The sequence below is a fragment of the Gossypium arboreum genome, chromosome 12 (genome assembly GCF_025698485.1).
Source record: "Gossypium arboreum isolate Shixiya-1 chromosome 12, ASM2569848v2, whole genome shotgun sequence".
Lineage (NCBI taxonomy): Eukaryota > Viridiplantae > Streptophyta > Magnoliopsida > Malvales > Malvaceae > Gossypium > Gossypium arboreum.
The window spans coordinates 3335057-3362084 of record NC_069081.1 but is presented as its reverse complement, the minus strand read 5'-3'; the positions used below and the strand labels follow the sequence as shown (position 1 = coordinate 3362084).

The window sequence follows — 27028 nt, the reverse complement described above, 5'->3', positions numbered from 1 at the left end:
TGTGTCGGTACAATTAAGTCAATAGACAATGAGAAATAGCAGGGCCTTATACCAGTAGAAGTCAAACTTCTACAAGTACAAGTATATTAAAACAGGTTCTCTCCTTTGTTTTGACTCCCAGAAACTCGAATTTGGTCCTGATCATCCCCAAACACCTAGAACTTAGTTTAAAATGATTCTAAAGTGTTTTAAATGACTTTTAAATGTTTATAGACCAAATGAATGTTTTGTTTATTGTGATATTTGATTGATGCTTATTTTGATTATTTAATAGAAGCTAATTCGAGTTGCTTCGACAATGAATTTGGTGTTTCATATTCAGACCTGACAGTTGAGTTGGGTGTGCATTGCTACATCACTTGTTAAGGATACATGTATGGGACACATGGAGATGGCATACCAATTGAGTTCGCTGAGCATATTGAATGAGGCAAGTTCGTTGTTGCTAGCTGTAACTTCGTTGATGTTCGAGTAATTTCACATAAGTTTGTAAATTGACTATTTGTAAATTTTGTAATATTAAAATTTCAAAATTTGAAATTTGAGTTTTAATATTTAAAATGGGCTTTGAATATAGATTTGTTAAAGTTTTGAGAGTGTGCACTAAAACATGCTAATAATTAAAGCACCAACTATGGAAATTACCCGAAATTTAGTTGAAATGAGAGTTAAATTACTTGTAACCCGTAAAACTTGAAAAACAAAAATTGTAACACTCTTGTGTTACAGTTACACAGTGACTCACAATGATGTCGTTGTGGCATCCGAAGTACGGGGAGAGTGGGTAGAACGCTGCGTTTTCAGGATCCAATGGAAATGGATATGAATTACACGCAAACGCAACGGGAGAGGTAAAAATACCGGGGAATCCCTGATACTTAGGAATGGATTGCATTTCGGCGCTCTACTGAAAAAATTAACAAATTAACCCTTATACATTTTGAAATGTACAAATTAGTCTGTTCATTAAAATTTTCTGTTAAATAATGACGTCGATCATGCTGAAAATTATTTTTTATGGGTAAACTATAAAAATGGTCACCTAACTATACATTTTATTCTATTTTGGTTACCCAACTATTAATTTTTTCAATTTAATCACAAAATTTAATATTTTAATCACTTTGAGCTTATTCGAGCTTTTTTATTGGTCTAGTAATAAAATTAGCTTTATAATGTTTACACATTCTATCAATTTGATCATAAATATAAAAATCAATAAATTTGGTCCTAAATATTTAAAAATTTATCAATTTTGTCCTAACTATAAAAATTTTAAAATATATATATTTTAAAAGAAAGTTCATTTTAATCCTTTATAACCTATTGGCTAACTAGTGATGGCAGTGAGGTAGGCAGTCTTTTGCTTGCCCTGCCTCACCCCGATGCTCTACCACCACGCTTCGACTTTAAAAAATTTAACCCACTCCAAACCCAAACCTGAAAATTAATAGCATAACTAGCTCTGATCTGATCCGACCCAAGTTTAATTTTATTTTTAATTTTTAGTAGAATTGTGATTAATTAAAAAATTAAAAATGAAAGGTTTTTGGTATCGTTTTTTTATTAGATTTTCTTAATTATTTATCTCGGAATTGTGTGTTAATGCATATTTACACACATGTTGTGGTTATAGCACAAAAGAGAAAAGAACGAACAAAGATTCTTTTAATAAATTACTAAATTAAGAAATAGAAAATAGGGGAAATAACCTTTCAGGGTGAAAGGGGACTAGTATAAAGACAATAGAATGAGACCAGTAGTAATAAATTTTAAGGATTTTTAATTTAATTTAATTAATATTAAATATGTATAGAAAGTAATTTCATAAACATCTCGAAGCGTGGTGGGCGGTTTCATTCGAAACCCGACTCGACAATTTTTAAAATTTAACCCACCCTGCCTTGACTCCAACTACAAAAAAAACCTCCGACATTATCAGGTCAAATCAGCTCAAAACCTGTTTGATTCGATTTTTTTTTGTCATTCTTATGGCTAACCCATGTGAGATATTAAAATAAGAAAAAAAAATACCCTCTTTCAAGTCACTTGCAAAAAACACTAAAAAATTGGGATAAAACACAAAAAATTTAAGATCCAAAAGAAAATAAAGGCGTTAAATTGTTCGGGTAGTAATGCATCAAATTATTCTATATAGGTTCCAAATCAATTGGTTTGGTCCAGTGTGAAGCTTAAATTATAGTAAAAAAAATTGTAGTAGGTGATTTGAAAGGGGGTACTATTTGTCTTATTTCAATATTTCACATGGGTTAGCCAATGGGTTATAAAAGGCTAAAAATAAATTTTAAAAAATATTTTTTAAAATTTTAGAGTTAGTACTAAATTGATAGATTTTGTAAATATTGAGGGTGAAATTTATTATTATTTTAGAATTAGAACTAAAATAATAGATTTTGTAAACATTGAGGGTTAAATTTGTTGAAGCTTTTTTATATTTAGGATCAAGTTGATAAAATATGTAAATATTAGAGGGCTAATTTTGTTACTAGCCCAATAAAAAAGCCCACATCAGAGTGACTAAAATATTTAATATTGAAAAATTTGTGATTAAATTAAAAAAATTGTGTGACTAAAATAGAACGAAAGGCATAGTTAGATGATCATTTATAGTTTAATCAAAAAAATAATTTTCATCGTGAATTTAAAAAAAAATTTAAGGAGGTGTTAATATGCAAGTTTCGAAATATATAAAGATTAATTTGTCTATTTTTTCAGTAAAGGGGCCAAAATGAAATCTTCCCTTAAGTTCAGGGGCTTCCCTGGTACTTTTACCGACGGGAGACAATGATAAACTATTAAAATCATAAAATGACGTATTCGATAAACTCTACAGTGGACTGTCTGTTCAGCTAATTTTGATTTTCTTTTGGCAACTGAGACAGACAATCAAGAGTTAGAAATGATAAGGGCTCTGGTGAGGAAAGCAGCTTCAACTTCAGCTTTTGGGAGTGCAAATTCAGCCCCATGTCTTATTGCTAATCCAATCCACCACCTACAGACCAAACACTTCTCCATAGGAATCCTCCCCGATGGGGTCAATCGTAGCTCCGACAATTTTGTCCAGAATTCCGATGCCATGGAACGTCTCTTGTCTGACCTTCAATCCCATATCAACAAGGTTCCTTCCTCTTTTCCCTTTAAAATTTATACCCAATTCTTCTCTTAGTGCTATCACTTTAAAACAAATAAATCATTTGATTTAAGGTTCTTGCTGGAGGAGGAGAAACTGCTGTGAAAAGGAACAGGAGCAGAAATAAGCTTCTCCCTAGGGAACGAATCGATCGTCTTCTTGACCCTGGTTCTTCTTTCCTCGAATTGTCTCAGGTTCTTTTTTCCTTTTCTTCTCTTCTAAATTGGGTCTTTTTTTTTTTCCTTTTTTAATCTGGCGGGTTCTGCTTTCTTATTGAAAATTTAATGTAAAAAGCTTGCAGGGCATGAATTATACGAAGACCCTTTACCATCAGGTGGAATAATAACAGGAATTGGTCCAGTTCATGGGAGACTTTGTATGTTTGTGGCTAATGACCCGACTGTTAAAGGAGGAACTTACTATCCTATCACCATTAAGAAACATCTAAGAGCTCAAGAAATTGCTGCTCAATGCAAATTACCTTGTGTTTATTTAGTTGATAGTGGGGGTGCTTTTCTTCCAAAGCAAGCTGAGGTTTTTCCAGACAAGGAAAATTTTGGTAGAATTTTTTATAATCAAGCTACCTTGTCTGCTCAAGGCATTCCTCAAATTGCATTGGTTTTAGGCTCTTGCACAGCTGGGGGTGCCTATATTCCTGCCATGGCTGATGAAAGTGTGATGGTTAAAGGAAATGGTACCATTTTTCTAGCTGGACCACCTCTTGTCAAAGTTAGTTCTTCCAATGCACTTATCTCTTCCAATGTGTTTTTGTTTGGATTAGATGATACTTAAAAGGGAAGTTTTGACAGGCTGCTACAGGAGAGGAAGTGTCTGCAGAGGATTTAGGGGGTGCTACTGTTCATTGTAAGACCTCTGGGGTTTCAGATTATTTTGCTCAAGGTATTGTTTCCTTATCCTCTGTTCCAGTTGCTGGAATCACTGAACTTTAGCATGATGTGAGCGTTTGCAATTATTTTTTTAATATCTTTCTTCAGATGAAATGCATGGACTTGCTCTCGGGAGGAATATTGTTAAGAACTTGCACTTGGCTGGGAAGCAAGGGATGTTGAGTTCATCTCCACCCGCAAACCTTGAATTTAAAGAACCATTGTATGATGTTAAGGAACTCCGTTCCATTGCACCAGTAGACCACAAGCAGCAGTTTGATGTTCGATCAGTTATTGCTCGAATTGTTGATGGAAGTGAGTTTGATGAGTTCAAGAAATTGTATGGAACTGTGAGGACTTGCATATATCTTGGATTTTCAATTCTTTTTTCCTATAATACGCATGAACCTTCTAACCTTGATGATGTTGGTGCAGACACTTGTAACAGGTTTTGCTAGAATTTACGGACAACCTGTAGGGATCCTTGGTAATAATGGGATATTATTTAACGAATCTGCACTTAAAGGAACCCATTTCATCGAACTTTGTTCTCAGCGTAACATTCCTTTGGTCTTTCTTCAGAACATCACTGGGTTTATGGTACATGGTCCCACTATTTCTTTCGTTACTTTTTTGATGGAAGTCTATCTAATGTGTTCTGTTGTTGCATTCACGAATCATGCAGAGTGTTGCTCATCAAACTGATTTAGTAGAATTTATGCACTTGGTTTGAAATGACTGCATGTGATTATTTATTTATTAGCACTACCATACTGATTATTTTTTTACTTCATTTGCTAGGTTGGCTCAAGATCCGAGGCAAATGGTATTGCAAAATCTGGAGCAAAATTGGTGATGGCAGTTTCTTGTGCAAAGGTAGGTACCATCTTCCAGATTTGTTTATTGGTTCTGTATCATTCTTATAATATACACTGATTGGACCATGCATAAATAAGTTGCATTTTTTTTTCTTTTACCTCCATAGTTGTATAAATGTTTCATCGTCTACTTTGACATATATCACCTGGGGTACATGATAGAAATCAACAGCCGGAAATGTCTATAATTTTTACTTTAGCATCTCTCTTGAATGATGATTTTACAGGTGCCAAAAGTGACTATTATGATTGGTGGAAGTTTTGGTGCGGGAAATTATGCAATGTGTGGCCGTGCTTTTAACCCAAATTTCCTGTTCCTTTGGCCAAATTCAAGAATATCTGTGATGGGCGGTACACAGGTGAATCAATACGTTCTTACATAATAAAAATAGTTAAATCTTCTCTGATCTAAGAATTTGGATTTCTGTCATCCTATAATTGTGTACAATATATCATGAAATTTCATCATGCTTGCAGCTTACTTGCCTTCTAAATAAGTGGGATTCTTTGTCGTTATCTACTGAAACATGAATCGATGTGCTGCATTGAAATTATTATAAACTCCACAATCGTCCATCCTCCATTCTGCTTTAGGTAGCCAGACATTTTAATAGTTATGCAGACATCTGTTGACTATCTTGTTAGTTTTGTTTACTTGGAACTTTTGGAGTTTTGGCTGATTACTGAACTATTCCGGAAACAATTAGGCTGCTGGAGTGCTGTCTCAAATTGAAGGGGCCAACAAGAAAAGGCAAGGAATTCAGGTAAGCTTTTAGTTTCTTATTGAAGAGTGAATGTTTGTTTTTCTTCTATTGCATCGCAAAGTGCTTATATTCGTATGCTTATTTCTCTGTGCTTGCACATTTTGGTACTATAGTGGACAAGTGAGGAAGAAGAGAAGTTCAAGGCTAAGGTTATGGAGGCATATGAGAGAGAGGGGAATCCGTACTACTCAACAGCTAGGCTCTGGGATGATGGTATTATAGATCCTGCTGATACCAGGAAAATTGTGGGGCTTTGCATCTCTGCTTCCATGAATCGCCCATTAGAAGATACCAAATATGGTGTATTCCGAATGTAAATGGAATCATTAACTTGTCAATCCGTACTCTTCTAACCTGAAAAGAAAATATGGGAAACAGGAAGACTATGCAATAAAAAATCTGTATAATAATGCAATGCATGTCATGATCAATAATTCCTTGTTTCAAATGTAAAAGTCCTGTTGTAAGGTTTCGGTGTCTTTGATTGAGGTCAACATGTCAAGTTTATATTCATGATGCTTGTGGTACCATAAGCCCGTATTAGCTCACTAGGTTCAGGTTTTCTTTGCAATGTGCCACCTTGTTATTCAAATATTAGCCACCGAAAACACGCTGGCATCGTCATGTTTATTTTATGATCGTTCTAAAAACTCAAATCTTCGGATACTCACACCTTGAGGCCTTTTGGTCAAGGACAAGCGGTTTCCATAAGCTTAATCCAGGATTAACCAAGTAATCGGTTGGTTCATGCCAACATTAAGGTAGTCGAATTCAGCTCCACTAGTGAATGGAACCATAATAGATTAGGAGTTTCATTTAATCTCAAAGTGTGAGACTGAGTGAGTGCATGTGGAGTTGTTGTGATTGGGAGTGGCTGAATCCAATTAGGGAAAGGGGCTTATTGGGCCCATGCCCATCCTCAGAGCCACCTAACAAACCAGACTTAATAGGGGCCCACCTTTTTTTTTTTTTTTGTCTGGGATCGAAAAATCAACAGAACAGAAAGAAAACGTGATATTTATTTAGTAATCTCAGCATCTCTTGTTGTCAATTCAATTCATTTCCTTTGTTTTATGGTGAGCGCCTGCTGATACGGAAAAAAAACAGTAAGCAATTCTGCCTGAACCAAACCGAACCAAACAGATTCCTCTTTCTTTCTTACTTCAGTAATGGCTTCTTCTGCTTCGATTACTCCGTCTTATTTTGCTTCCAGCAGCCTTCCTCCCCGCCCCATTTCTTCTCACTTCCCCTTTAACCTCAACTCTTCAACCTTCTTCTTTCCTTTGAAAAATGGGTCCTTCAAGCTTCGTAATGCCCCTCCTCTCTCTCCCAAGGTCCTTTCTGCTCGTGCACCCAAAGGTATTCTCTTTCTCCTCTCTACTTTTTGAATTGGTGGGTATTTCTTTGATCTGATTCTACCACTTACCATACTACTGGATATATTATTCCATTTTTGTTGAATGGTGGCGTATCCCGTGATGCTTGATTATTGGTTGCCCAGAAACTTGAAGAAAGAAAACACTAGAGGCAAAATGTTACAAATCTAGCTTAATGCAATCAGAGTGTGTCTTTGTTCAAATATTCACTTGATCCCAGTTGTAATTACTAGCCACAAATCTAGGAAATTGTTTGACTTAGAAGATTTGGTGATTTCAATCAAGTGTTAAAATGTTGGTTTTCAACCTTCAATGAAGCCTTGATTTACAACTGTGAGCATCGTAGATCACTCACTTTTCCCTATGTTTGGTGTTTTTTATTTGGAAATAAGATGCTAATTAAAGATGTGTAAAGTTGGCGGAATTTATAACAGCAAACAAAGGCCTTTCACTGATACTTTCCTAAAGCTTTTCACAAAAAAGCTCGATCATTAATTTCCTTCCGTGAACAGCTCCATGAACAAGACATTCACGGAGGAAAAAGAAAAGAGTAAAAAATAGCTCCATAATATGAGGGAATTTTCGGATTAATTTCATAGTAATTAGTAGGGTGGGTATTTGGAATTTTTTTTGTCTCTTTATGACTTTAGCTGGATGAATCTGATACTGGATCTACAAATATACTGATTGTATGCAACACAGCTATGTGTAGATCCAAAGTCCGAACCAATTCCGTGAAGATTTGTTGCTCTGTATCCTGGTAGATTAGACCCGAGGGTAATTTTTTCACATGCTGTGAAGATAAACTATATGCGAGCTCTTTGAAGTTTCCAGAGGTGATTCCTTTGCTAAAATGGATACGATCTACCAGTTAAAAAAATTATCATTGCGATGTCCAACATCCTGCTATGTTTTTAAGTTTGAAATAATACACCACATAGAAGAGAGAATTTTGGAAAAGGTGAGATGGTCAGTTCTCCTTGTAACCTTATAATCAGATATTAAGGGTGATCAATGTTTTGTCATAGATCATAGTGGTTGAATCAGTTGAGATATTATACTAATTTATTTTCTAAACTTTTAGAAGCTGAAAGAAACTATTGAACAAGATATCTCTTTGTTTCCCAAAGGTAATGATCTAATGCTGTTTCAGTATCAAGACCACAATGGATTTTATAGCTTGCTTGTTTATATTCAGTTCATTGCTTCTAGTTTCTTTTTTGTTGAGTTCTGCTGTGAACTTAGTGATGATAGTACAGAAGATTTGAATGCTAAAGTGACCTTGTTCCGTCGATTATGTACAGCTGCTGTTGTTACTAAAGACACATGGGAGAAATCAGTGTTGAACACTGATTCCCCTGTTCTTGTAGAATTTTATGCAAGCTGGTGTGGCCCCTGTAGAATGGTCCATCGGATTATTGATGAGATTGCAGGAGAGTATGCCGGGAGACTCAGCTGCTTCATTCTGAATACCGACGATGACTTTCCAATTGCAGAGGATTATGAAATAAAGGCAGTACCGGTGGTGTTACTGTTCAAAAATGGAGAGAAGCGGGAATCTGTTGTTGGCACCATGCCGAAGGACTTCTATATAGCTGCCATAGAGAGGGTTCTGAAATCATAAACAATGACATCGAGGACAGGTTTCAGCTTTTTCTTCTTGCCTATATATATGTTGTTAACTGGATCCTGAAGTTTGTATCTTGGGGGTTGCTGTTAACACCATAGCTTGGAAATGGTTGGAACGGTCCTTTTTGGTTCAGGGTTGTCCTTCAACATTTTCAATTGAAACTGGAACCTTGAAACTTTATACTATTCTATAAATACAATCTTCCCCTTGTGTCTCATGCTCTCATATGTATATGTTAAGGTTTATTGAATTTGTGTCAACCTTTAATTGGGATTCAAACTAAAAACTAAAATACTAAATGTGCTCGATAATTGTATTAGTAAATACTAAATCCACAATTTATTCTAATAGCAAATTTTGACTAAAGTCTATCCATTACTCCCCAACATTTTCCTTCACCAAGTGTACAGTTCTTATTTGAACCAAAAATAAAAAAAAATAAAAAAAAATTTGCGGGTAAATCTCAAAACTCTTTATAAATTTTGATTAAGTTTCAAGTGTATATATTAAACTTTAATTTTGATTTAATTGCACATATTTAAAAGAATAAAAATATCAATTTATTTTTATATTATATATATATAATTATTTGTATTGTAATATATAAACATAAGTGTACTATACCGATAATTGTATTAGAAATTTATAAAATTGAATTAAATTAATGTCAATGAATAAAATTATATAAATCAGAGTTCATGAATAAATTACATATTAAATTAAAATTTATATATAATTTTAAGATTAAATTTTTATTAATAACTTTTTTGAAAAAAATCGTGTTTTTCTTATAACTGATCAAATTTTCAATAAAACATTAATTAGAGAAACACTTTTTCCTTATTTAGAAGTAAATTATCAACTACGACAATTCTTTTGGGGCCAAATCATTGACTACAATTTATATCTTTATAAATAAGCAAGCTTTGTCTGTTGGCCAAATAATAAAAACATAAAGAGATAATATATAATTTAGCTATTGAATTTATTAATTTGTATTTAGTTGGTTTTTAAATTTTATAGTTGGCCCCTCATGGAAGGATGGGTGCTACTAATAAAGCTATCTTGGTTGAAATGTTGTTATTTGCCCTACCTTCCATCTATCATGTTGATTTCCCTCCAGCTCTTTACATACTTGGTCAACGTGGCTATACAGCCATTCTTGTTATTCCTGCTACGGTGGGTGTGTTCATCTACGCTGAGCCATGCTAGTAAATTTGTTTGGCACTAGCTTAGATGTTCCACATGTTCTTTCTTGTAAACCCCCATTTTTTCTTTTCAAAATTGAATAGATGAGACAGTTGAGCTATGCTTTATCTATACTTGGTCTCTGATCTCCCTTTTCTTTGTAAAAAATTTTCGGCCAAGGTTTCATTGGTGATAGATAGGACAGGGTGGTTCTGTTGTGTATCATGCATGGAGTTGGAGTTTAAAGTTTCCATGTAATTCTTATGCCATGTCATTGTAACTGATCAACCACTAATGTGGAACATCTGTTGTAAATTGATATATTGAGCTAAATAAATTCTTTGTTCTATATTTTGCTCCATTGTTTCTCTTATTGAAAACATAAAATAGATGGAATATCCAGGCGCTTTGGCTTTAAGGTGCGAATGCTGAAACTATTGGGCTTCTAACTTCATGTTTCCCATTAACCTCGTACCAGCTCAAGAATCCATAATTCCCAAAGGAATCGCTTTTAGGGAGACTTCCAACTCTGACATCAATGTCCACCGTAAGTTGGAACTTGGCTTTACTGTATTTTCCGGCAAAGGTAATTGTTTCAGGTTGCACTACAGCTTTCATGCCTGAAGGAGTCCGCACCACTGCTCGATAAACTGAGCTCCCCACTGCTACATTTGTGAGTTCCCTTCGGAATGTGATGCTGATTGTTTTAGTATTATTCAAGAGAATGATGAATGATGGGTAATTAAGATCCAGGGTAGCACTATCACATTTAAAGTGACGCATTCCCGTGATAGTCCGGATCTGTTTACTAGTGTAGTTTAACCCACAAAGGTAGTTGATGTACTCTTGAATCTCAATATCATAAACAAGGCCAAGGTCTATGGCTTTGTTAGGATTTATATGCCCTGCTCCGAAATCAAGAGGTGTCCCGGCAACTCCTGTGATCATATCAATGATACGACCATTTGCATTGTCGATAACATCAGCTGTTGTCATCATTGCTGATCGGATGGCTGCTGAACTCCAGTCGCGGTGGGTGGCTTTAAGTAGAGTGGCTATGCCAGCTGCATGGGGGCATGACATGGAAGTTCCAGATACGATAGCATAATCTGTAAGCAAATAATCATGGTCACCAATAGGTACAAAGCCTCTGTTGGGGGTCCAAGCAGCCAAAATGTCGACTCCAGGAGCCAAAATATCGGGTTTCAGTATCCATGGTGATATTCTATCAGGTCCTCGAGATGAAAAATCAGCCACTTGGGGAGCTGGCTTAGTACCTAAAAGGGTTGTTAGAAACCTGATACTCACTGTTGCATTCTTGGAATTGATTATATAATCTTTTACCAAGTCTCCATCTTTCGGGTTTACCAACACAAAGGGCTTGAAGAAATCTGTGGGTCGGAAAAACTGTGCTTCGTCCGAGCTAAAGATAGCTCCAACAGCTCCACTTCTGTCCATTTCGTAGTTTTGTACGGTCAAGGCATTATTTTGGCCGCTGGAGTCAAAATCACAGAATATGTATTTTCCTGCAACTTCTTCGGGGTCCAGAGAGTATATTTCACAGAGTTCTTTGGTTCGGTTTCCATGTCCAAGTATATAGGAACATCTGAGACAAACAAGTTTTCAGGATATACAGATTTTCCGGTTACGGTTAACTCTCCATCACCAAGCGTGACATGAGCTGCGAATTCCCGATCGATGGTTCCAGCACCGACGGTAGTGATCCAGGGAGCCCCATTGAGAATGGTATACGCATGAGGGCCATTATTGCCAGCAGAGCATGAAACAAATATCCCTTTCTTCAAAGCTGCAAATGCTCCAATTGCAATAGGGTTTTCATCAAACGGAGTCTCAATGAACCCCAAAGACAAAGACATGACATCCACACCATCCTCTATAGCTTGATCCATGCCAGCCAGTACATCTGTTGCTGCAGCATCATAACTTTCATCAAAGAACAGAACTTTGTACATGGCAATCCTAGCCTTTGGTGCCATTCCTATAGCTTTTCCTTTTGCATATCCAAAATATTCAGCACCAACCACGCTGCTGCCAGCTGCTGTGGACGATGTGTGGCTACCATGACCAATAAAATCTCTCGGTGAATCATAGTCATTTGTTTTTGATATATTCTGTTTTCCTGCTGCATACCTTTGCTGAAGGATCTTGCCCCAATCATCTTCCTATTGCAATAAGATGAGTTGAATTCAGTTCCGGTTTCACATGCACCACGCCATCTCTCCGGCACTGGCGGAAAACCTTCATCGTTAAAGCTCTCGCTTTCAGGCCAGATGCCTGTGTCAAGGACCCAATGATCATGTCATCACCAAAACCACTTGCAGGCCATAGCCCAGAATGCTTCGTCAACCCAATAAATGTAGGGGTATGCGTGGTGTGGAGGTGCCCAAATGTTTCAGGATATGTAGCAAGATGACCAGATAATTCGTGAAGTTGGTCAAGGTGGGCTTGGGATAACACAGCGCTAAACCCACATGGTTGTAAGTGTAGAGGTGCAATGGGGAAAAGCCATCTGGTGATGACAGGGATGAAAGGGTTGACGTGTACCAATCATGATGGCTCGAAAAGGCAGCAGGCATAGCCGATTTGTCCATGTTGATGATGTAGGTCCTAGGCCTTCCTGACGCAGGCAAGGATGTGGCAATAGGAAAGAAAAGAAAGAGAGAAATGATGAGTCCTAATGGTATGAGCCGTTCCATTGTTCAAGTCAGCAGTACCACTTGGATATGGTATTTGAAAACTTAAAGAGGATCTTACATATATACACGGATCATCCATATGATCGGCGAAATTAAGATCACAACTAGTGGATCTTCTGATTTCCCAATGGCCAGACTCCTTCGTAAGATGATTAGGAAGAAACAAGGATTTTTCCAACATTGTATGCCTGATAGCGACCTTAATATTTGCTGATATATATATCTTTTTGGTTTTCTCCGCCCTAAGCCTTTAAGTCAAGACAAGCTTGGGGTTGGCCTAAGGAATCATTGGAACCCTTTGTTTCTGCACGGTGAACTTTAAGTACACTGCCGCCAAGTAATTCAACGGTAGCTAGTAAAGAATCCATGAGATTACGGAACCCCATATCATGGTAAATGCCTTTCATGGCAAAAAAGAATACGAAGCTTAACACTGCCTTAAAAGTATTGCACTGAGGTATCCCTCAGTTTTTGAATTAATAACGGACCATCTTGATACAAGCAAAGGAATACATTTATGTCTGATTTGTCCAAAAAATTTAGAGCAAACATAAACTGGAAAAATATGAAAGGAGCACTTTTGGAATCCTTTTGTACACGAAACAAGTTTGATGGCGTTTAATTGCGCTGCATAAGAAACACCATGCATTGAGTTGAGGGATTGAGGTACGATAATATTGTGGAAGGGAAGGGTCCAGTAGAGGCGTCTTAATTTGTGATTCATGTTTACCCCTTCTTTGTTTGCTTTTCAGGTGCAGTTTGACTCCATATGTCGTGGTATTACTGCGGTTTCAAGTCGGGAGTCTAAACTTTTAGCTGGGAATCGCATCATTACCCCGGCTATAGCTTTTGTATGTGTATGTAGAGTAAATTTCTTGAATAAAAAACAATAGCCACAGAAATGCCAAGAATTCCTAACATAAACATCATCTTCTAACACTGGCATTATCTTTTACTCAGCCATATAAATTAGTATTATGAATTTTTATATTTTTTATAATTTTTGAATTGCGAAGATTTTGGTTTGAACTAATAGTTTAGAAGCTTAGAGTTGATAAATGGATTAATTTGTAAAGATTGATCATAGGGATTAAAATGAAAAATTGTGAAAAGCTAGTTGGAATTTCTGTATTTTTTTTTATAATGGACAGCTTTAAAAGTATGTAATACAAATTGTTTTAAAATTTGGAGTTTGAATTTGGAAGTTATGTTTGTTTCGGTTTTAGGGATTAAATTGAATAAAAAATAAAACTTTAGGAAAATTGTGAAAAATGAACAAAAGATGTCATATACATGAAATAAGATGATTTAAAGTGTTTGGAACTGATAATTGAAAATAAATTGCTGTATAGATTAAGAACCGATAGATAATTGAAGAAAAAGGAAAATTATATATTAGTCTATGATACTCCTGCTTTTGCTGTTTGCCCTAGTAAGTTCATACGGTATAGTTCTGTATATATTTGTAATGTTTATATTTGTAGTGTATATTTCATGATGTTTAAATGTATTTGAAAATGGTACAACTAGTACAAAAAAGTGAATAAAGGACTATATTGGAAAATATGAGAATTTTGATAAATACAGTGGATGCCTAGTATTGGTCGAATGTAAAATTTAGTATACGAGTGTATGATATGTGATTATATGTTGAATTTTGGTCGGAACATTACAAAATGAGAGGAATAGAATGAACTGTAATAAATGATGCCGATGTGTTATTAAAGCCTGGATGAATGTAGGATAATATACAATTAGCATGCCAATAGGGTTGATCGTGCGCTAGTATGAGATATGTGTAAAAGATGTTGTGGAGTAAAAGTTTTGATGGAGATATCATTGTTTACACTGTAATCCTACATTTGTTGTGGATTACCGAGCTTTGCCTATACGGAGACCTTGGTGTGGTGTAGTTTTCGCTCTATTGAGTTATTTAGTATGGTGGAGGGATGATACATTACATGATATGATATTTATGCCTACGGGCTTTACACTCCGGTGTCTTAGTGCGGTGTAGTTATTGCTTTATCAAACTATTTGGTGTGGTGTAGTTACCCGCTTATCTATATCTTATATTTTAATTCATCGAGCTAATTGTTTAAAAGAAAATGCATTAATTGTTTCCATGAGATAAATTGAAAAGGATATGTTTATGAGGCATGGAAAATGGATATGTTTATATGGTTATTGAAATGTTATATGATTGAATAGAACAAATGATGTGTATATGTTTAACAATTAATTAGAATTGACATCGAAATGAATGAATAGTTAATAGTTTATATGTACAAAGATTGTTTACCTTGTAAATGAGACATGTGGTGACAAGAATATAGATAAATTAGTTAAAATATAAAAGTGCTTACATTCAATGGTGGAATGATATAGTTTTGATTGAGATTGAATGTTGTTTAATGAAATGTTTATTCATTATATATTCGATGACTCACTTTTGATGATGTGAATTGTGGTGATGTGGAAGACTTTTTAATTACTATATTAATTTATAAACGTGAAAATTTAAATTTATGAATTTATTAAGCTTATTTAAAGCTTTTACTTTGTTTCGTTTTTTGTTTCTTTTAGTTAACATTTTGTGAAACTCGGCGATTGGATCTTATTGAAGATCACACTATCCAGACTCCATTTTAGTATACTTTTAAATGTTCAATTTGGTTATATGGTATAATAGGAGTTGAATTGTAAATATATGTTTTGTTGAAGTTAAGTGTTATATGATAATGATAATTGTATATAAGTAGTTAGCTAGTTAATATGCTAACTTATGGTTTGAATGGTAACCTTTGAATGTGATGTTTGGTAAAATGGTCAATTATGTGTAGTGGTAATTTGGTGTGTGGTTATTTATCTTATAGGTTATAGATTTGGTATTTTCATCCAATGTTAGATGATTGAAAGTTGGTATTTAGTTGCGTACAAGATACATGTTTGATCATTATTTATTTTTGGAATGAAATAAGAGATATTTTGGATTTTATTTTTGTGTGTGATGGTGCCTTTGAGCATATTGGTTAGAAATAGGAAAATGAATTGTTTTGGCACGTTTTTGATGCATTTTGGTTAGACGTAAGTCATAGTTAAATGTATATTAATGACCTAGATAAAGTTTTGATTTGGTAGCTTGTGTACTAAGGTATTTAAAAGCATACACGAGCTCACACACGGCCGTGTGTCACACACAGAAAAGTGACATGATCGTGTGCTCTATTTTGAATTGTGAGGTTTTGGTTACACAATCCAAGTTAGTTACACAGTCTAGCCACATGACCGTGTGACATTTGTTGAATTTTACACTTTGACCCACATGGCCTTAGAAAATTACACGACTCGGATACACGGCCGTGTGAGTCAAGGCCACACGGTCTCAACTTGTTACACGGCTTGTTTACATGGTTGTGTGACCCTTGTTTTACACTTTTTCCCATTTTTTTCTAAAATTTTCAATTTAGTCATTAATTGTTTCCGAGTTGATTTTAAAGCTTTCGTAAGCTTGATTTAAGCTCGAAATTGTATGCAAAACATGTTTGTTTGAATGATTGAGATATGATGAATGTTTTGTTGAGTTTTTGAATTAAATCCACATGTTCCTGTTCTGTTTATTACTGTAGCATTTCGTAATCCGATTTTGGCGACGGAGACAAGTGAAGGGTATTACAGTCCACTTTTCAAAAAAAAAAAATTTCCCCATTCGGAACACATCAGTCTTTTGCCACTAAACTATGAAAAGTTACATTTTGGCCGCTAACGTTATTGAGTTATAATGTTTTGGTCACTAATTCATTAACAACCATTACAATCTTAATGGAAAAGTGATACGCCACATTAAGGGCCAGTTTAGGAATGATTCTCAAAAATGTTTTTAGGACAAAAACATTTCTAAATAAGCTTATTTTTTTAGAGAAAAAGTACTTCTCCCAAGCCAAAAATTGGCCTAAAAGTATTTTTTTCAAAAGTAAAAATTTTAGTTTCTCCCAAAAGTGTTTTTTTTTTCCAAAAGCACTTTTAGAAACATTTCTAAACTAGGCCTAACTCAAGGGTTAATATCCAATTTAACCCCGAACTATATCTAAAATATTCATTTTGGTTATTTTTACAATTTTTAAACGATAATTCTAAAAAAATTATCAATAAATTCTAAAATATATAAAAACCTTTAAATACTTATTTTTTGAAATTACAAAATTATTTTTAAAATTATAATTATGTAAAAAAATTTTAAAAAATGAAAACATGAAAATTATATTTAAAATAAGTTTTTAAAATTTTACAAATAAATAATAAAATTTTAGATTTTTCTAAAAGAATTTTTAATTTTTATAACTTTTGAAATTTAACTCTCAACTTAGTTTAATTTTTAAGGATTTTATGTTTTTTTTAAAAAATTTACATAGATATAATTTTAAAAATATCTTTTATAGTTTGAAAAGATAAATAATTTTTGAAAATTTTATATTTTTAACGTTTTTGATTTTTTAGAATTATTGTTAAAAAATATAAAACGACCAAACAAAATATTTTAACTATAGTTCAGGGGTCAAATTAGATATTAATCATTGAGTTAACGTGTCAAGTCACTTTTTCTGTTAAAGTTGTAACAGCTGTTAAAGAATGAGTGGCCAAAACATTATAACTTGACTATGTTAATGACCAAATCGTAACTTGTTATAGTTTAGTGGTAAAAATGAAATTTGACTAAAGTTGAGTGACTATTTTTGTAGTTTACCCTAAAACTAATGGATCAGTTTCTTGCATATGATGTTAGAAGTTTAAAACAGGTTTATAATAGATATTGAGATCCTAAATAAAAATTGATTCATCCCAATTGAAGCCCAAACCAAAATTTTGTTTTATTGTATTATCTATCATGGAGTTGATGTAATTCTCATTCCTTGTCATTGTTACCGATCAACAACTAATGTGGAATTTTTTAGTGTGTGGAGCTATAAATCCTTTCCTTTATATTTTGCTCCATTATTTTCCTTCTTAAAAACATAAAAACAGTTGCAGGCAAGCAGGCGTTCCGGCTTCAAGGTGCGAATGCTGAAATGATTGGACTTGTAACTTGATGTTTCCCATTGACCTCGTACCAGCTCAGAAATCCATAATTCCCAAAGTAATCGCTTTCAGGGATACTTCCAACTCCCACATCAATCTCCACTGTGAGTTGGAACTTGGCTTTACTGTATTTTCCTGCAAAGGTAATTGTTTCAGGTTGCACTACAGCTTTCATGCCTGAAGGAGCCCTCACAACCGCTCGATAAACCGAGCTACCTTCTGCTACATTTGTGAGTTCCCTTTGGAAGGTGGTGCTGGTTGTGTTAGTGTTGTTCAAGAGAATGATGAATGATGGATAATTAAGATCCAGGGTAGCACTATCACAGTTAAACTGACGCATTCCCGTGATGGTTCGGATCTGTTTGCTAGTGTAGTTTAACCCACAAAGGTAGTTGATGTAGTCTTGAATCTCGATATCGTAGACAAGGCCAGGGTCCATGGCTTTGTTAGGATTTATGTGCCCTGCTCCGAAATCAAGAGGTGTCCCAGCAACTCCTGTGGTCATGTCAATGATACGGCCATTGCCATTGTCGAAAACTTCAGCTGTTGTCATCATTGCTGATCGGATGGCTGCTGAACTCCAGTCGCGGTGGGCAGCTTTAAGCAGTGTGGCTATGCCAGCCGCATGGGGGCATGACATGGATGTTCCAGATTCGAGAGCGTAATCTGTTAGCAAATAATCATCGTCATCGATCGGTGCAAAGCCTCTGTTGGGGACCCAAGCAGCTAAAATGTCGACTCCAGGAGCCAAAATATCGGGTTTCAGTATCCACGGTGATTTTCTATCAGGTCCTCGAGATGAAAAGTAAGCCACTTGAGGAGCTGGCTTAGTACCCAAGAGGGTTGTTTGAAACCTGATACTCACTTTTGCATTCTTGGAATTGATTATATAATGTTTTACCAAATCCCCATATTTCGGGTTTACCAACACAAAGGGCTTGAAGAAATCTGTGGGTCGGAAAAACGGCCCCTCGGACGAGCTAAAGATAGCTCCAGCAGCTCCAGCTGTGTCCATTTCGTATATTTGTGCATAGGCATTAGTTTGGCCGCTGGAGTCGAGATCACAAAATATGTATTTTCCAGCAACTTCTTTGGGGTCGAGAGAGTTACAAAGTTCTTTGGATCGGTTTCCATGTCCAAAGTATATAGGAATGTCCGAAACAAACAAGTTTTCTGGATATACAGATTTTCCTGTTACGGTTAACTCTCCATCACCAAACGTGACATGAGCTGCAAATTCCCGATCGATGGTTCCAGCACCGACGGTAGTGATCCAGGGAGCCCCATTGAGAATGGTATATGCATGAGGGCCATTATTGCCAGCAGAGCATGAAACAAATATCCCTTTCTTCAAAGCTGCGAATGCTCCAATTGCAATAGGGTTTTCATCAAACGGAGTCTCAATGAACCCCAAAGACAGGGACAGGACATCCACACCATCCTCTATAGCTTGATCCAAGCCAGCCAGTACATCTGTTGCTGCAGCATCATAACTTTCATCAAAGAACAGAACTTTGTACATGGCAATTCTAGCCTTTGGTGCCATTCCTATAGCTTTTCCTTTGGCATATCCAAAATATTCAGCAGCAACCGCACTGCTGCCCGCTGCTATGGACGATGTGTGGCTACCATGACCTAGAAAGTCCCTCGGTGAATCATAGTCATTTGTTTTTGATATATTCTGTTTTTCCTGCTGCATGCCTTTGCTGAAGGATCGTGCCCCAATCAGCTTCCTGTTGCAGTAAGATGCATTGAATTCAGTACCAGTTTCACATGCACCACGCCATCTCGTTGGCACCGGCGGCAAACCTTCATCATTAAAGCTCTCGCTTTCGGGCCAGATGCCAGAGTCAAGGACTCCAATGATCATGTCCTCACCAAATCCACCCGCAGGCCATAGCCCAGAATGTTTCTTCAACCCAAGAAAGGTAGGAGCACGTGTGGTATGGAGGTGCCCAAATGTTTCAGGATATGTAGCAAGATGACCAGATAATTCGTGAAGTTGGTCAAGGTGGGCTTGGGATAACACAGCGCTAAACCCATCCATTACATGGTTGTAAGTGTAGAGATGCAATGGGGAAAAGCCGTCTGGTGATGACAGGGATGAAAGGGTTGACATGTACCAATCATGATGGCTCGAAAAGGCACCAGGCATTGCCGATATATCCATGTGGATGATGTAGGTCCTGAGCCTTCCTGACGTAGGCAAGGATGTGGCAATAGGGAAGAAAAGAAAGAGAGAAATGATGAGTCCTAATGGAGTGAGCCGTTCCATTGTTCAAGTCAGCAGTACCACCCGGATATGGTATTTGAGAACTTAAGAGGATCTTACTTATATACATGGATCATCCATATGATCGAGAAAATCAAGAGCACATCATAGTGATGGGGCTAACCAGTGGATCTTCTGATTTTCCTATGGCCGGACTACAAGAAGGAATTTTCCAACCTTGTTTGCCTGATAGCGACCTTAATATTTACACTAAGCCTTTTAGTCGCGACAAGCATGGGGTGGCCCAGGGAATCATTGGAACCCTTTATTTTTGCACTGCCAACTTGTAAGTGCATAGCCGCCAACGAATTCGACCATAGCAAACAAGGGACACTTGAGATTACCGAACCATATATATGGTATTTTGTTTTTATAACAAGAATACAATGACTTCTCCGTGGAATTTCAAACTGCCTACGTAAAAGAATCCGCAATAATTAGAATGTAATTATAAGTACGAAATAATTGCACCGGGGCATCTCTTGGTTTTTGAATCAATAAAGGGCCAATCTTGATGATTAGCTGCAATATCCGTATCTGTGTACCAATGATACACGAAAATTACATTTATGTTTCATTTATCCAAAAAATTTAGAGCAACCATAAACAGGAAAATTATAAGATGATCACTTCTTGAGTCCTTTTGTTTCCCTTTTGTAAACGTAACAAGCTTGATGGCTATCATTTCCTCTGCAACAGGAACATTCTGCATAACAAACATCACGCATACCTGCTAGTTCATGAGTAAAATCACATACTAGCAAGCTCTCGGGTCTTGATTACGGCTTAATCAGATTGAGGCAACTGTCTCATGTGATTGGCCTCAAAGGGAGAGTACGTTTTGAGGAGATTGTGGTGATCCAGTTTCGAGTAAAAAGCTTCTACTACAATATGACCTTGATGTACTTGAAGATGAAGCAAGATATCTTCCATCCCCACTGTGACAATAAGGTCCACTCCTAGGAATTTTGCCTCTGCTTGTCCTTCCTCTTCCATCACTACCTTCATAATCTTCATCTTCAACAGCTTGTATGAACCCACTATGCATCGGATCAGCACTCTCATACAAAAGTCTAAGGACCTGTTTGATTGAGGGTCTAGCCCGTCCTTCTCTCTGGGTGCACCATCTCACAATGGTCACAACTGTTTGTAGTTGGTCTAAGTCAAAGGAGTCCTTGATTTGGGGGTCCACTAGCTCAAGTAACCTTGACTCTGATGCCATTAGTATCTGGGATGATTCAACCAAGTTCTTGCCATCTTGTACGGCTCGTCTAGCAGTCACAATCTCCAAAAGTAGCACGCCATAGCTGTATACATCACTTTTATCCGTAAGCTCATGAGTGACCACATATTCGGGATCCATATAACCTGAAAGCCATCTAAAGTTTAGATCTCTAATTACGAGACATTAAAACTTCCAATGACTTATTGGCTAACCTGGAGTTCCACGTATATCAGTATTTACTGGTTCGAAGCAAATAGAACCATCTTTTGAAGCATGTGCAAGCCCAAAATCTGCAACCTAGAGGATACAGTACAGCAGAAAAGAAAAACTGTTTTAATGCAATGTACTTTCATGCTTTTACCAGAAGATAAAAGTTATTCAAAGTTCTCACATAAAGGGTTCTTCTATGAATCTCTTCAGAAACTGTTATGTATTCTCAAACTATTCTCTTAGTTTTACAATGTCCTTTTATTATTTCACCAGCTTTCAGCTTCCTCTAGTTATTGAAAGTAGAATTCAATTTTGCTCTAGTAATTAAAACTTCAACTCCATTTTTCATTTGCAAACATATATACCAAGAAATAAATTGTGAAAAATGATGTGGAAATCAAAAGTTTGTAAGTGTCTATCAAAATTCTGGGGAGAACTTGTTATATTCCATTAGGAGTTTACTTATATACATGAGAGCAAAATACCAGTGGCAGTAAAACTAAATGAGCATTCAACAAGTACCATACCTTTGCAACAAAATTCTCATCCAATAAAATGTTGCTCGATTTGATGTCCCTGTGGCATAGAGGTGGATCACAATAGAAATGAAGGTACTCCTGCAAAAACAAACCATATAAGGAAAGAGAAGTGGTTTAGCAAGATGACAATTTTGTATAAACCAATCTGCAAATATGAAAAACAACAGAATCAACTGCTATTACCAACGCATTAGCCACATCAATGGCAATTTGTATTCTGGTCTCCCAACTCAGTGGGGTTTCTTCTGGGGCTGCAAAATACGAGATCATATCCATTTAAGAAATGCAATAAACAATAATGAACATACAAAAATAACATGGGAAAGCAGTTGATTAAGTTTCCATTCTACTACATTTAAGCATACAAAATTGTTATCGAATTATCAGAGAAGTTAAAATACAGATAATATCAAACTTTAGAGAAGTGAATCAAAGGAATGGAGAAGCATACAATGGAGATGATCCTTTAGGCTCCCATTTGACATGTATTCATACATTAGAAACCTGCCCGAAGTAAAAAGCATTTAATATTGCCTGTAGACAGATCAATTGCCTTGATAGACATACATGAATACTATACCTCTCACGCTTTTCAATGCAAAATCCTCTTAGAGCAACCAGATGACGGTGGTGTAATCTAGCAAGAAGTTCTATCTCTCTGCAAAATTCATCTTCTGCCTGCTCTGAAACCTTGTCCATCCGTTTCACAGCTACCACTGAGCCATCACTAAATTGAGCCTTGTATACTGTCCCAAACCCTCCACGTCCAATGATGGTGTTAAAATTTTCGGTTGCCTTTTTGGTTTCCTTGTAGCTATATTTCCGAAACATTGATGAAGTGCCTGCATTTACCACCAATCCTTATCAGATTACACAACTGCCCTTTGGAAAATGATGTTCAAAACTTATCATTGTCAAAGGAGAATAGGTGATATCAAACAAACCTTCCTGAAATTTACGCATGGGCCGAGGAGAAGAAAAGAATTTGGAAGAATTCATGTCCATGCTCTTAGAATCCTCCAATTCTCTCTTTTTCCTACGAATCAAAACTACCAATACTATAAGCATCATCACGGCAGCTACTGTAACTGCTATGCCGATGCCTGGAATAATCGTGAGGTGGTAAGTACGGTGCTTTTGTTCTGGAGGTACTCCCAACACAAGTTGATTTGGACTAGCGGCAACCAACGGACTAGGAGAAGCCTTCGGGGTGGGTGGAGACGGAGATGACTCAGAAACTAGCATAAAAAATTTCAACAATTTACTAGCTGATTCAATGGAGTACATAAACATTCATTTATTTACAGAAAATAAGTCATTGGAAAACATATTCATGTATGTAATGTCTTAAGGCAGTTACACAGGAAAGAAAAAATACATTTTGACACTAATATATTCGGAGCATCAGTTTTTAGATGCATACTGAAGGTTTCTTTTCCTTTTTTTCCCCTCTTGAACAAGCCACAAAAGCATTACAATGTTTATTATCAATCCCCATAAAAGCAGTCAAATTTAGCCTGATGATTGTTCTACACAGTATTTTAATTACCAGAAAGTCAATGTATCAATAATGCTTATTGGCTCTAATAACTGCAGATAAGAGGAAAGACGAGGAATTATAGACATTCGAGCCATGCAAGAAACTGCTAAAGCGGGAGAAATCTTGCAAAAACTATCCACATGTCAATAGATATGCTCAGTTCTCATACAAAATCAAATCGTGGATTTTTTTCTGAAATGATTCATACCTGGTGGGATGTTAAATCCCTGAACTTGGAAAAAGCAAGTTGCAATTTCGGCAGCTGAAGTGTCATCGACTTGGCTTGCTAGTGCAGCAAAAGTTGCATCTCGGCAAGTACTCAATGTCATATTATTTTCAGATCCCACTAGATGATGAAGGTAAACAATGCCAGCATTTAAACATTTCCGGCAATCATTTTCCTGCAAAAGTGGCAGTTTGCAGTTCTTTGTGACATCCATAAATTTTGGAGACTCAAGCATCTGTGTTACAGTGGTTCGACCCCTACAGTCATAACTAACGGGAATTTTTGTACCAAACCCACAAAACATGGTGGCATTACGCGGCACTCCATACAGCTCCATGGTTTGCAATATGGATTGGATGCAGATGTTAGATAAATTTGATGGAACTCCTAGGTCGCTTGTCATATTTGCATACCGGGCAACAGAGAATGCAACGAAAGCATTCATATAGCGACAACACTTTCCTCTCTCATCTTTATTAGAGCATAAAGAAGCCACAAGAGTAAAATTTGATCCACTCAAATCTAAGGGGCAATCTGCAAAATTTGTAAGACCATTGATCAGAATAGAGTGAGTCAAGTAACAATAACATTGTTACCTTTGCTTCACAATCCATCACTTGCAAAATAGATTACTAATAATCACAAAAAACTTGTTTGAAAGGTGGCGTTAGTATGATGGTAAGATTTCTGCAGCCTTTAAATGACTAGTTACTGATAATTATTAAGGAAAAGTACCTTATTCAATCAAACTGAATTTAAGCTAAAAGTACTTATTGGCTACCCTTAAATGAAAATCTATAAATCGACAGTATACTATAGGAATCAAATTGCCATATCACTTTTACTCGACAAAAATATTCAATGAAAGCCAGAAATAACCAGTTGAAACAATAGCCCTTTAGCCATTAATTCTTCACACAGAGCTCTAGGTATCCATTAAGCTAAATCCAGAAATTCAATATATGTTGAACTGAACATGGCGTTGTCTTAAAATTAATTGATCAGTAAACGAAAATAAAGTACCCATAAATCATCTGACCCACATAAGTTGGTACAAAGCGAAGGTAGCTCAAACATTCTAATGCCAGTTTCAATCAAAATAAAACAATGGATAAGCTTTACAAGACTGCATTTTTATATAAATGCAAATCATGTCCAAATTTTCTGCTTCAAAACCAAAAACCCATTTTTCACTCTTACCCAGACCGAAAGGGGAAAAAAACATAATAAATGACCCAAAACGGCATCTTTTAGAACAAAGAAAAAGAAGTGATAACAAGTTAACAACAAATGCAACTTGCTTAGAAAGACAAATAGAGCTCAGCTTTAGAAACAAGAAGGGATTGAAACATAACCTGCCAGTATCAAAGGAAGCTGCAAACCGAGAAAAGTCAAGAACCCCAACAGTGCCTTAGCATAAACCACCATCGTAGAGCAGGAAAGAACTTTTCTGTTTTCAAGTTTTACCCGAAGAAACAGGAGAGGAAATGATGTGAAGAAAGAATGGGGAAATCTAAGTGATGGAGTACTATTGTCAGCACATCTAGGAACCGTAGAGAAGGGGGTAACAGAGAGAGAGAAAGAGACGGGGACACTGGTCACTGAGCAATGCGTGAGTGCGGCTTTTGACCCTTCTCTCACTCTTTCAACTCTTTAAACAGTGCACTGACTGTAGGTGTTCTCAACTCTCTACTCCTAAAGGCCTAGGCTAATTTTCTCATGGGAAATCTGAAACAAATGAAAGGGAGCGATGGTCCCAAAGGATCACATTGAAGTGGGTCAGTTGCTACGACGCTTTTTCATTAACTGTGTAACAATACACGTCTTGTCGACATATCTAAGGTATTTGGTTCAAACTATGTTTGATTCATCGTTGGTCAGTTGGGGTTTCTTTCTTCTTTTTCTTAGACCGTGACTTCCAAGTAGAAAAGGGAACTTCATTTACAAATATTAATTACTTATGCACCAAAACTTGAGCTTATCTTGTCTTCAAACGTTACAACAAATTAAAGCTACCTTAACCCCCACCCCTCCTCCTTTTCTGTCAAATAAAAAAAAAAACAGCTGCTTATAAATTTTTGTAATTGTGTGATGTTTTATTGGCAAACAAAACAGTGACAGATGAGGGTAGGTAACCATAAGAAAAAAATGAATTAAAAATATAAATACAAAACATAAAATGATGTAAGAAAAATAATTCTAATAAGCCACATTATATTATACTATTCAAGTGAAGTGGGATGTGTTTATCCATTCCCAATGGGGTTTTAGCTGAGGTAATTAAGGCATTGGCAAATTGGCTGAATGTGACTTAAAGTATATTGCAAAAGATACATGAAGTGGGACCAAGATGAATTGTGGGAGGCGTGAGGAAACTGCAAAGACCAATACCCAAAACAGTGGAATCTTTGAGCATGTTTATATTTTGTGGGCACGGGTTTCATTTGGAATCCTATTCAGTTTTTCCAATGTGGTGACAAAAACATTACACCTAATCTTTTCATCCTAGTAAATGTTACATTACAGCTTCTTTTGCTTATCCAGTTTTAAACAAATGTTTTAACCTCATCTTATCACTAGAAAAATAGACATTGATTTTGATGCACAGCACCTGTTGGTCTGTCTGGCTATTTTTGTTTTTAACCTACAACTTTGGGTAATGTTAAGGGTTTTATTTTTTTTTATTGGCTTTTATCAACACTTTATGTGTTATTTTTTGGACAGTCAGGCGATGCTTTTTGTAAGGAAAAAAAAAAAAGAAATCCTTGCAGTCCACGCCTGGAACATTTTGCTTTTGCTTCTGCATCTTTATTATTTTTTCCTTTTTATAAATATAATAAGATTCTATCTTAAAGAAGAATCCCTTGCAATCCAATCAAGCTAAGTCAAAATTAATTGGATTCCTATCTTCAACATAATGAGTTTAATTTTCATGAAGAAAATGAAAAGAAGAGCCTTATTCCATCAATGTCAGATATAAAGGGTTTTTTCTCTTTTTGTTAGTAAACATTTCATTGGGAGGAAAATTACATAAAGGAGTTGAGTTCATCAGGAAGCAACACAATCCAATTAGTGGGGCATTCCCTTTTTTTTTTTTTTAAGCTCTCTTAGCAGTTCAGTCAACAATTTTCTTCTCGGAATATATGACCGAATTGGACATTCGAATACGATGGAAGTAGAATATGAATATCGTGGATGGTCACATCAGCTTCCTAGGGGACTCCACAACAACTGTTTAGGGCATTGATCAGGTTTAGATTGTCAAATTCAGCAACCATTCATTGCAAACCATGAATCTTAATTAATTTACACCTGTGACAATGACTCAAATATTTTTGATGCCTCTCCA

At 36.0% G+C, this 27028-nt stretch overlaps 4 protein-coding genes and 1 pseudogene across 6 annotated transcripts; 2 read left to right on the top strand and 3 right to left on the bottom strand.

The window, feature by feature from the left end:
* The first annotated feature begins 2817 nt into the window (after positions 1-2817).
* On the top strand, positions 2818-6135 carry LOC108480011 (methylcrotonoyl-CoA carboxylase beta chain, mitochondrial). Of its 2 annotated transcripts, XR_001870542.2 has the most exons (11): positions 2818-3139; positions 3226-3345; positions 3446-3880; positions 3961-4051; positions 4147-4388; positions 4474-4638; positions 4840-4914; positions 5144-5275; positions 5394-5510; positions 5624-5680; positions 5794-5854. XR_001870542.2 is itself a non-coding variant. In XM_017782906.2 (10 exons), exons 1-10 carry the CDS (start codon positions 2921-2923, stop codon positions 5995-5997), a joined length of 1740 nt encoding a protein of 579 aa, XP_017638395.1. In that variant the 5' UTR covers positions 2819-2920; the 3' UTR covers positions 5998-6135. The 2 variants fall into 2 exon arrangements, 1 of the variants encoding a protein (XP_017638395.1); XM_017782906.2 differs by lacking the exon at positions 5394-5510 and having other exon boundaries at positions 2819-3139; positions 5794-6135.
* Positions 6136-6688: 553 nt separating this feature from the next.
* LOC108477305 (thioredoxin M3, chloroplastic) lies at positions 6689-8903 on the top strand. Of its 2 annotated transcripts, XM_053022837.1 has the most exons (3): positions 7898-8017; positions 8141-8186; positions 8361-8903. In XM_053022837.1, the coding sequence occupies exons 1-3, from the start codon at positions 7910-7912 to the stop codon at positions 8678-8680; spliced, it is 474 nt and encodes a 157-aa protein (XP_052878797.1). In that variant the 5' UTR covers positions 7898-7909; the 3' UTR covers positions 8681-8903. The 2 variants fall into 2 exon arrangements, with proteins under 2 accessions (XP_017635296.1, XP_052878797.1); XM_017779807.2 differs by lacking the exons at positions 7898-8017; positions 8141-8186 and adding an exon at positions 6689-7039.
* A 1377-nt stretch (positions 8904-10280) lies between these two features.
* LOC108479100 (subtilisin-like protease SBT3) lies at positions 10281-12617 on the bottom strand (annotated as a pseudogene).
* A 5021-nt stretch (positions 12618-17638) lies between these two features.
* LOC108477136 (subtilisin-like protease SBT3) lies at positions 17639-19942 on the bottom strand. Its single transcript, XM_017779591.1, has one exon. The coding sequence runs from the start codon at positions 19940-19942 to the stop codon at positions 17639-17641; it is 2304 nt and encodes a 767-aa protein (XP_017635080.1).
* Positions 19943-20387: 445 nt separating this feature from the next.
* On the bottom strand, positions 20388-25804 carry LOC108477137 (probable receptor-like protein kinase At1g49730). The gene is made up of 9 exons (XM_017779592.2): positions 25035-25804; positions 23662-24213; positions 22858-23151; positions 22494-22755; positions 22365-22417; positions 22097-22164; positions 21902-21991; positions 21377-21461; positions 20388-21307 (listed from the first exon to the last, which is right to left on the bottom strand). The coding sequence occupies exons 1-9, from the start codon at positions 25105-25107 to the stop codon at positions 20763-20765; spliced, it is 2022 nt and encodes a 673-aa protein (XP_017635081.1). The 5' UTR covers positions 25108-25804; the 3' UTR covers positions 20388-20762.
* Between the last annotated feature and the right edge of the window lie 1224 nt (positions 25805-27028).

Coding starts and splice junctions, on each gene's coding strand:
- LOC108477136 (XM_017779591.1), bottom strand. CDS start 19,942: ATGGAACGGCTCACTCCATTAGGACTCATCATTTCTCTCTTTCTTTTC.
- LOC108477305 (XM_017779807.2), top strand. CDS start 6,850: ATGGCTTCTTCTGCTTCGATTACTCCGTCTTATTTTGCTTCCAGCAGC. Junction 7,040..8,360: donor TTCTGCTCGTGCACCCAAAG/GTATTCTCTTTC, acceptor GATTATGTACAG/CTGCTGTTGTTACTAAAGAC.
- LOC108477137 (XM_017779592.2), bottom strand. CDS start 25,107: ATGGTGGTTTATGCTAAGGCACTGTTGGGGTTCTTGACTTTTCTCGGT. Junction 24,214..25,034: donor GCTTCCTTTGATACTGGCAG/GTTATGTTTCAA, acceptor CAAATTTTGCAG/ATTGCCCCTTAGATTTGAGT. Junction 21,462..21,901: donor ATGAGAATTTTGTTGCAAAG/GTATGGTACTTG, acceptor TGTATCCTCTAG/GTTGCAGATTTTGGGCTTGC.
- LOC108480011 (XM_017782906.2), top strand. CDS start 2,921: ATGATAAGGGCTCTGGTGAGGAAAGCAGCTTCAACTTCAGCTTTTGGG. Junction 3,140..3,225: donor TTCAATCCCATATCAACAAG/GTTCCTTCCTCT, acceptor ATTTGATTTAAG/GTTCTTGCTGGAGGAGGAGA. Junction 4,052..4,146: donor TTCAGATTATTTTGCTCAAG/GTATTGTTTCCT, acceptor ATCTTTCTTCAG/ATGAAATGCATGGACTTGCT.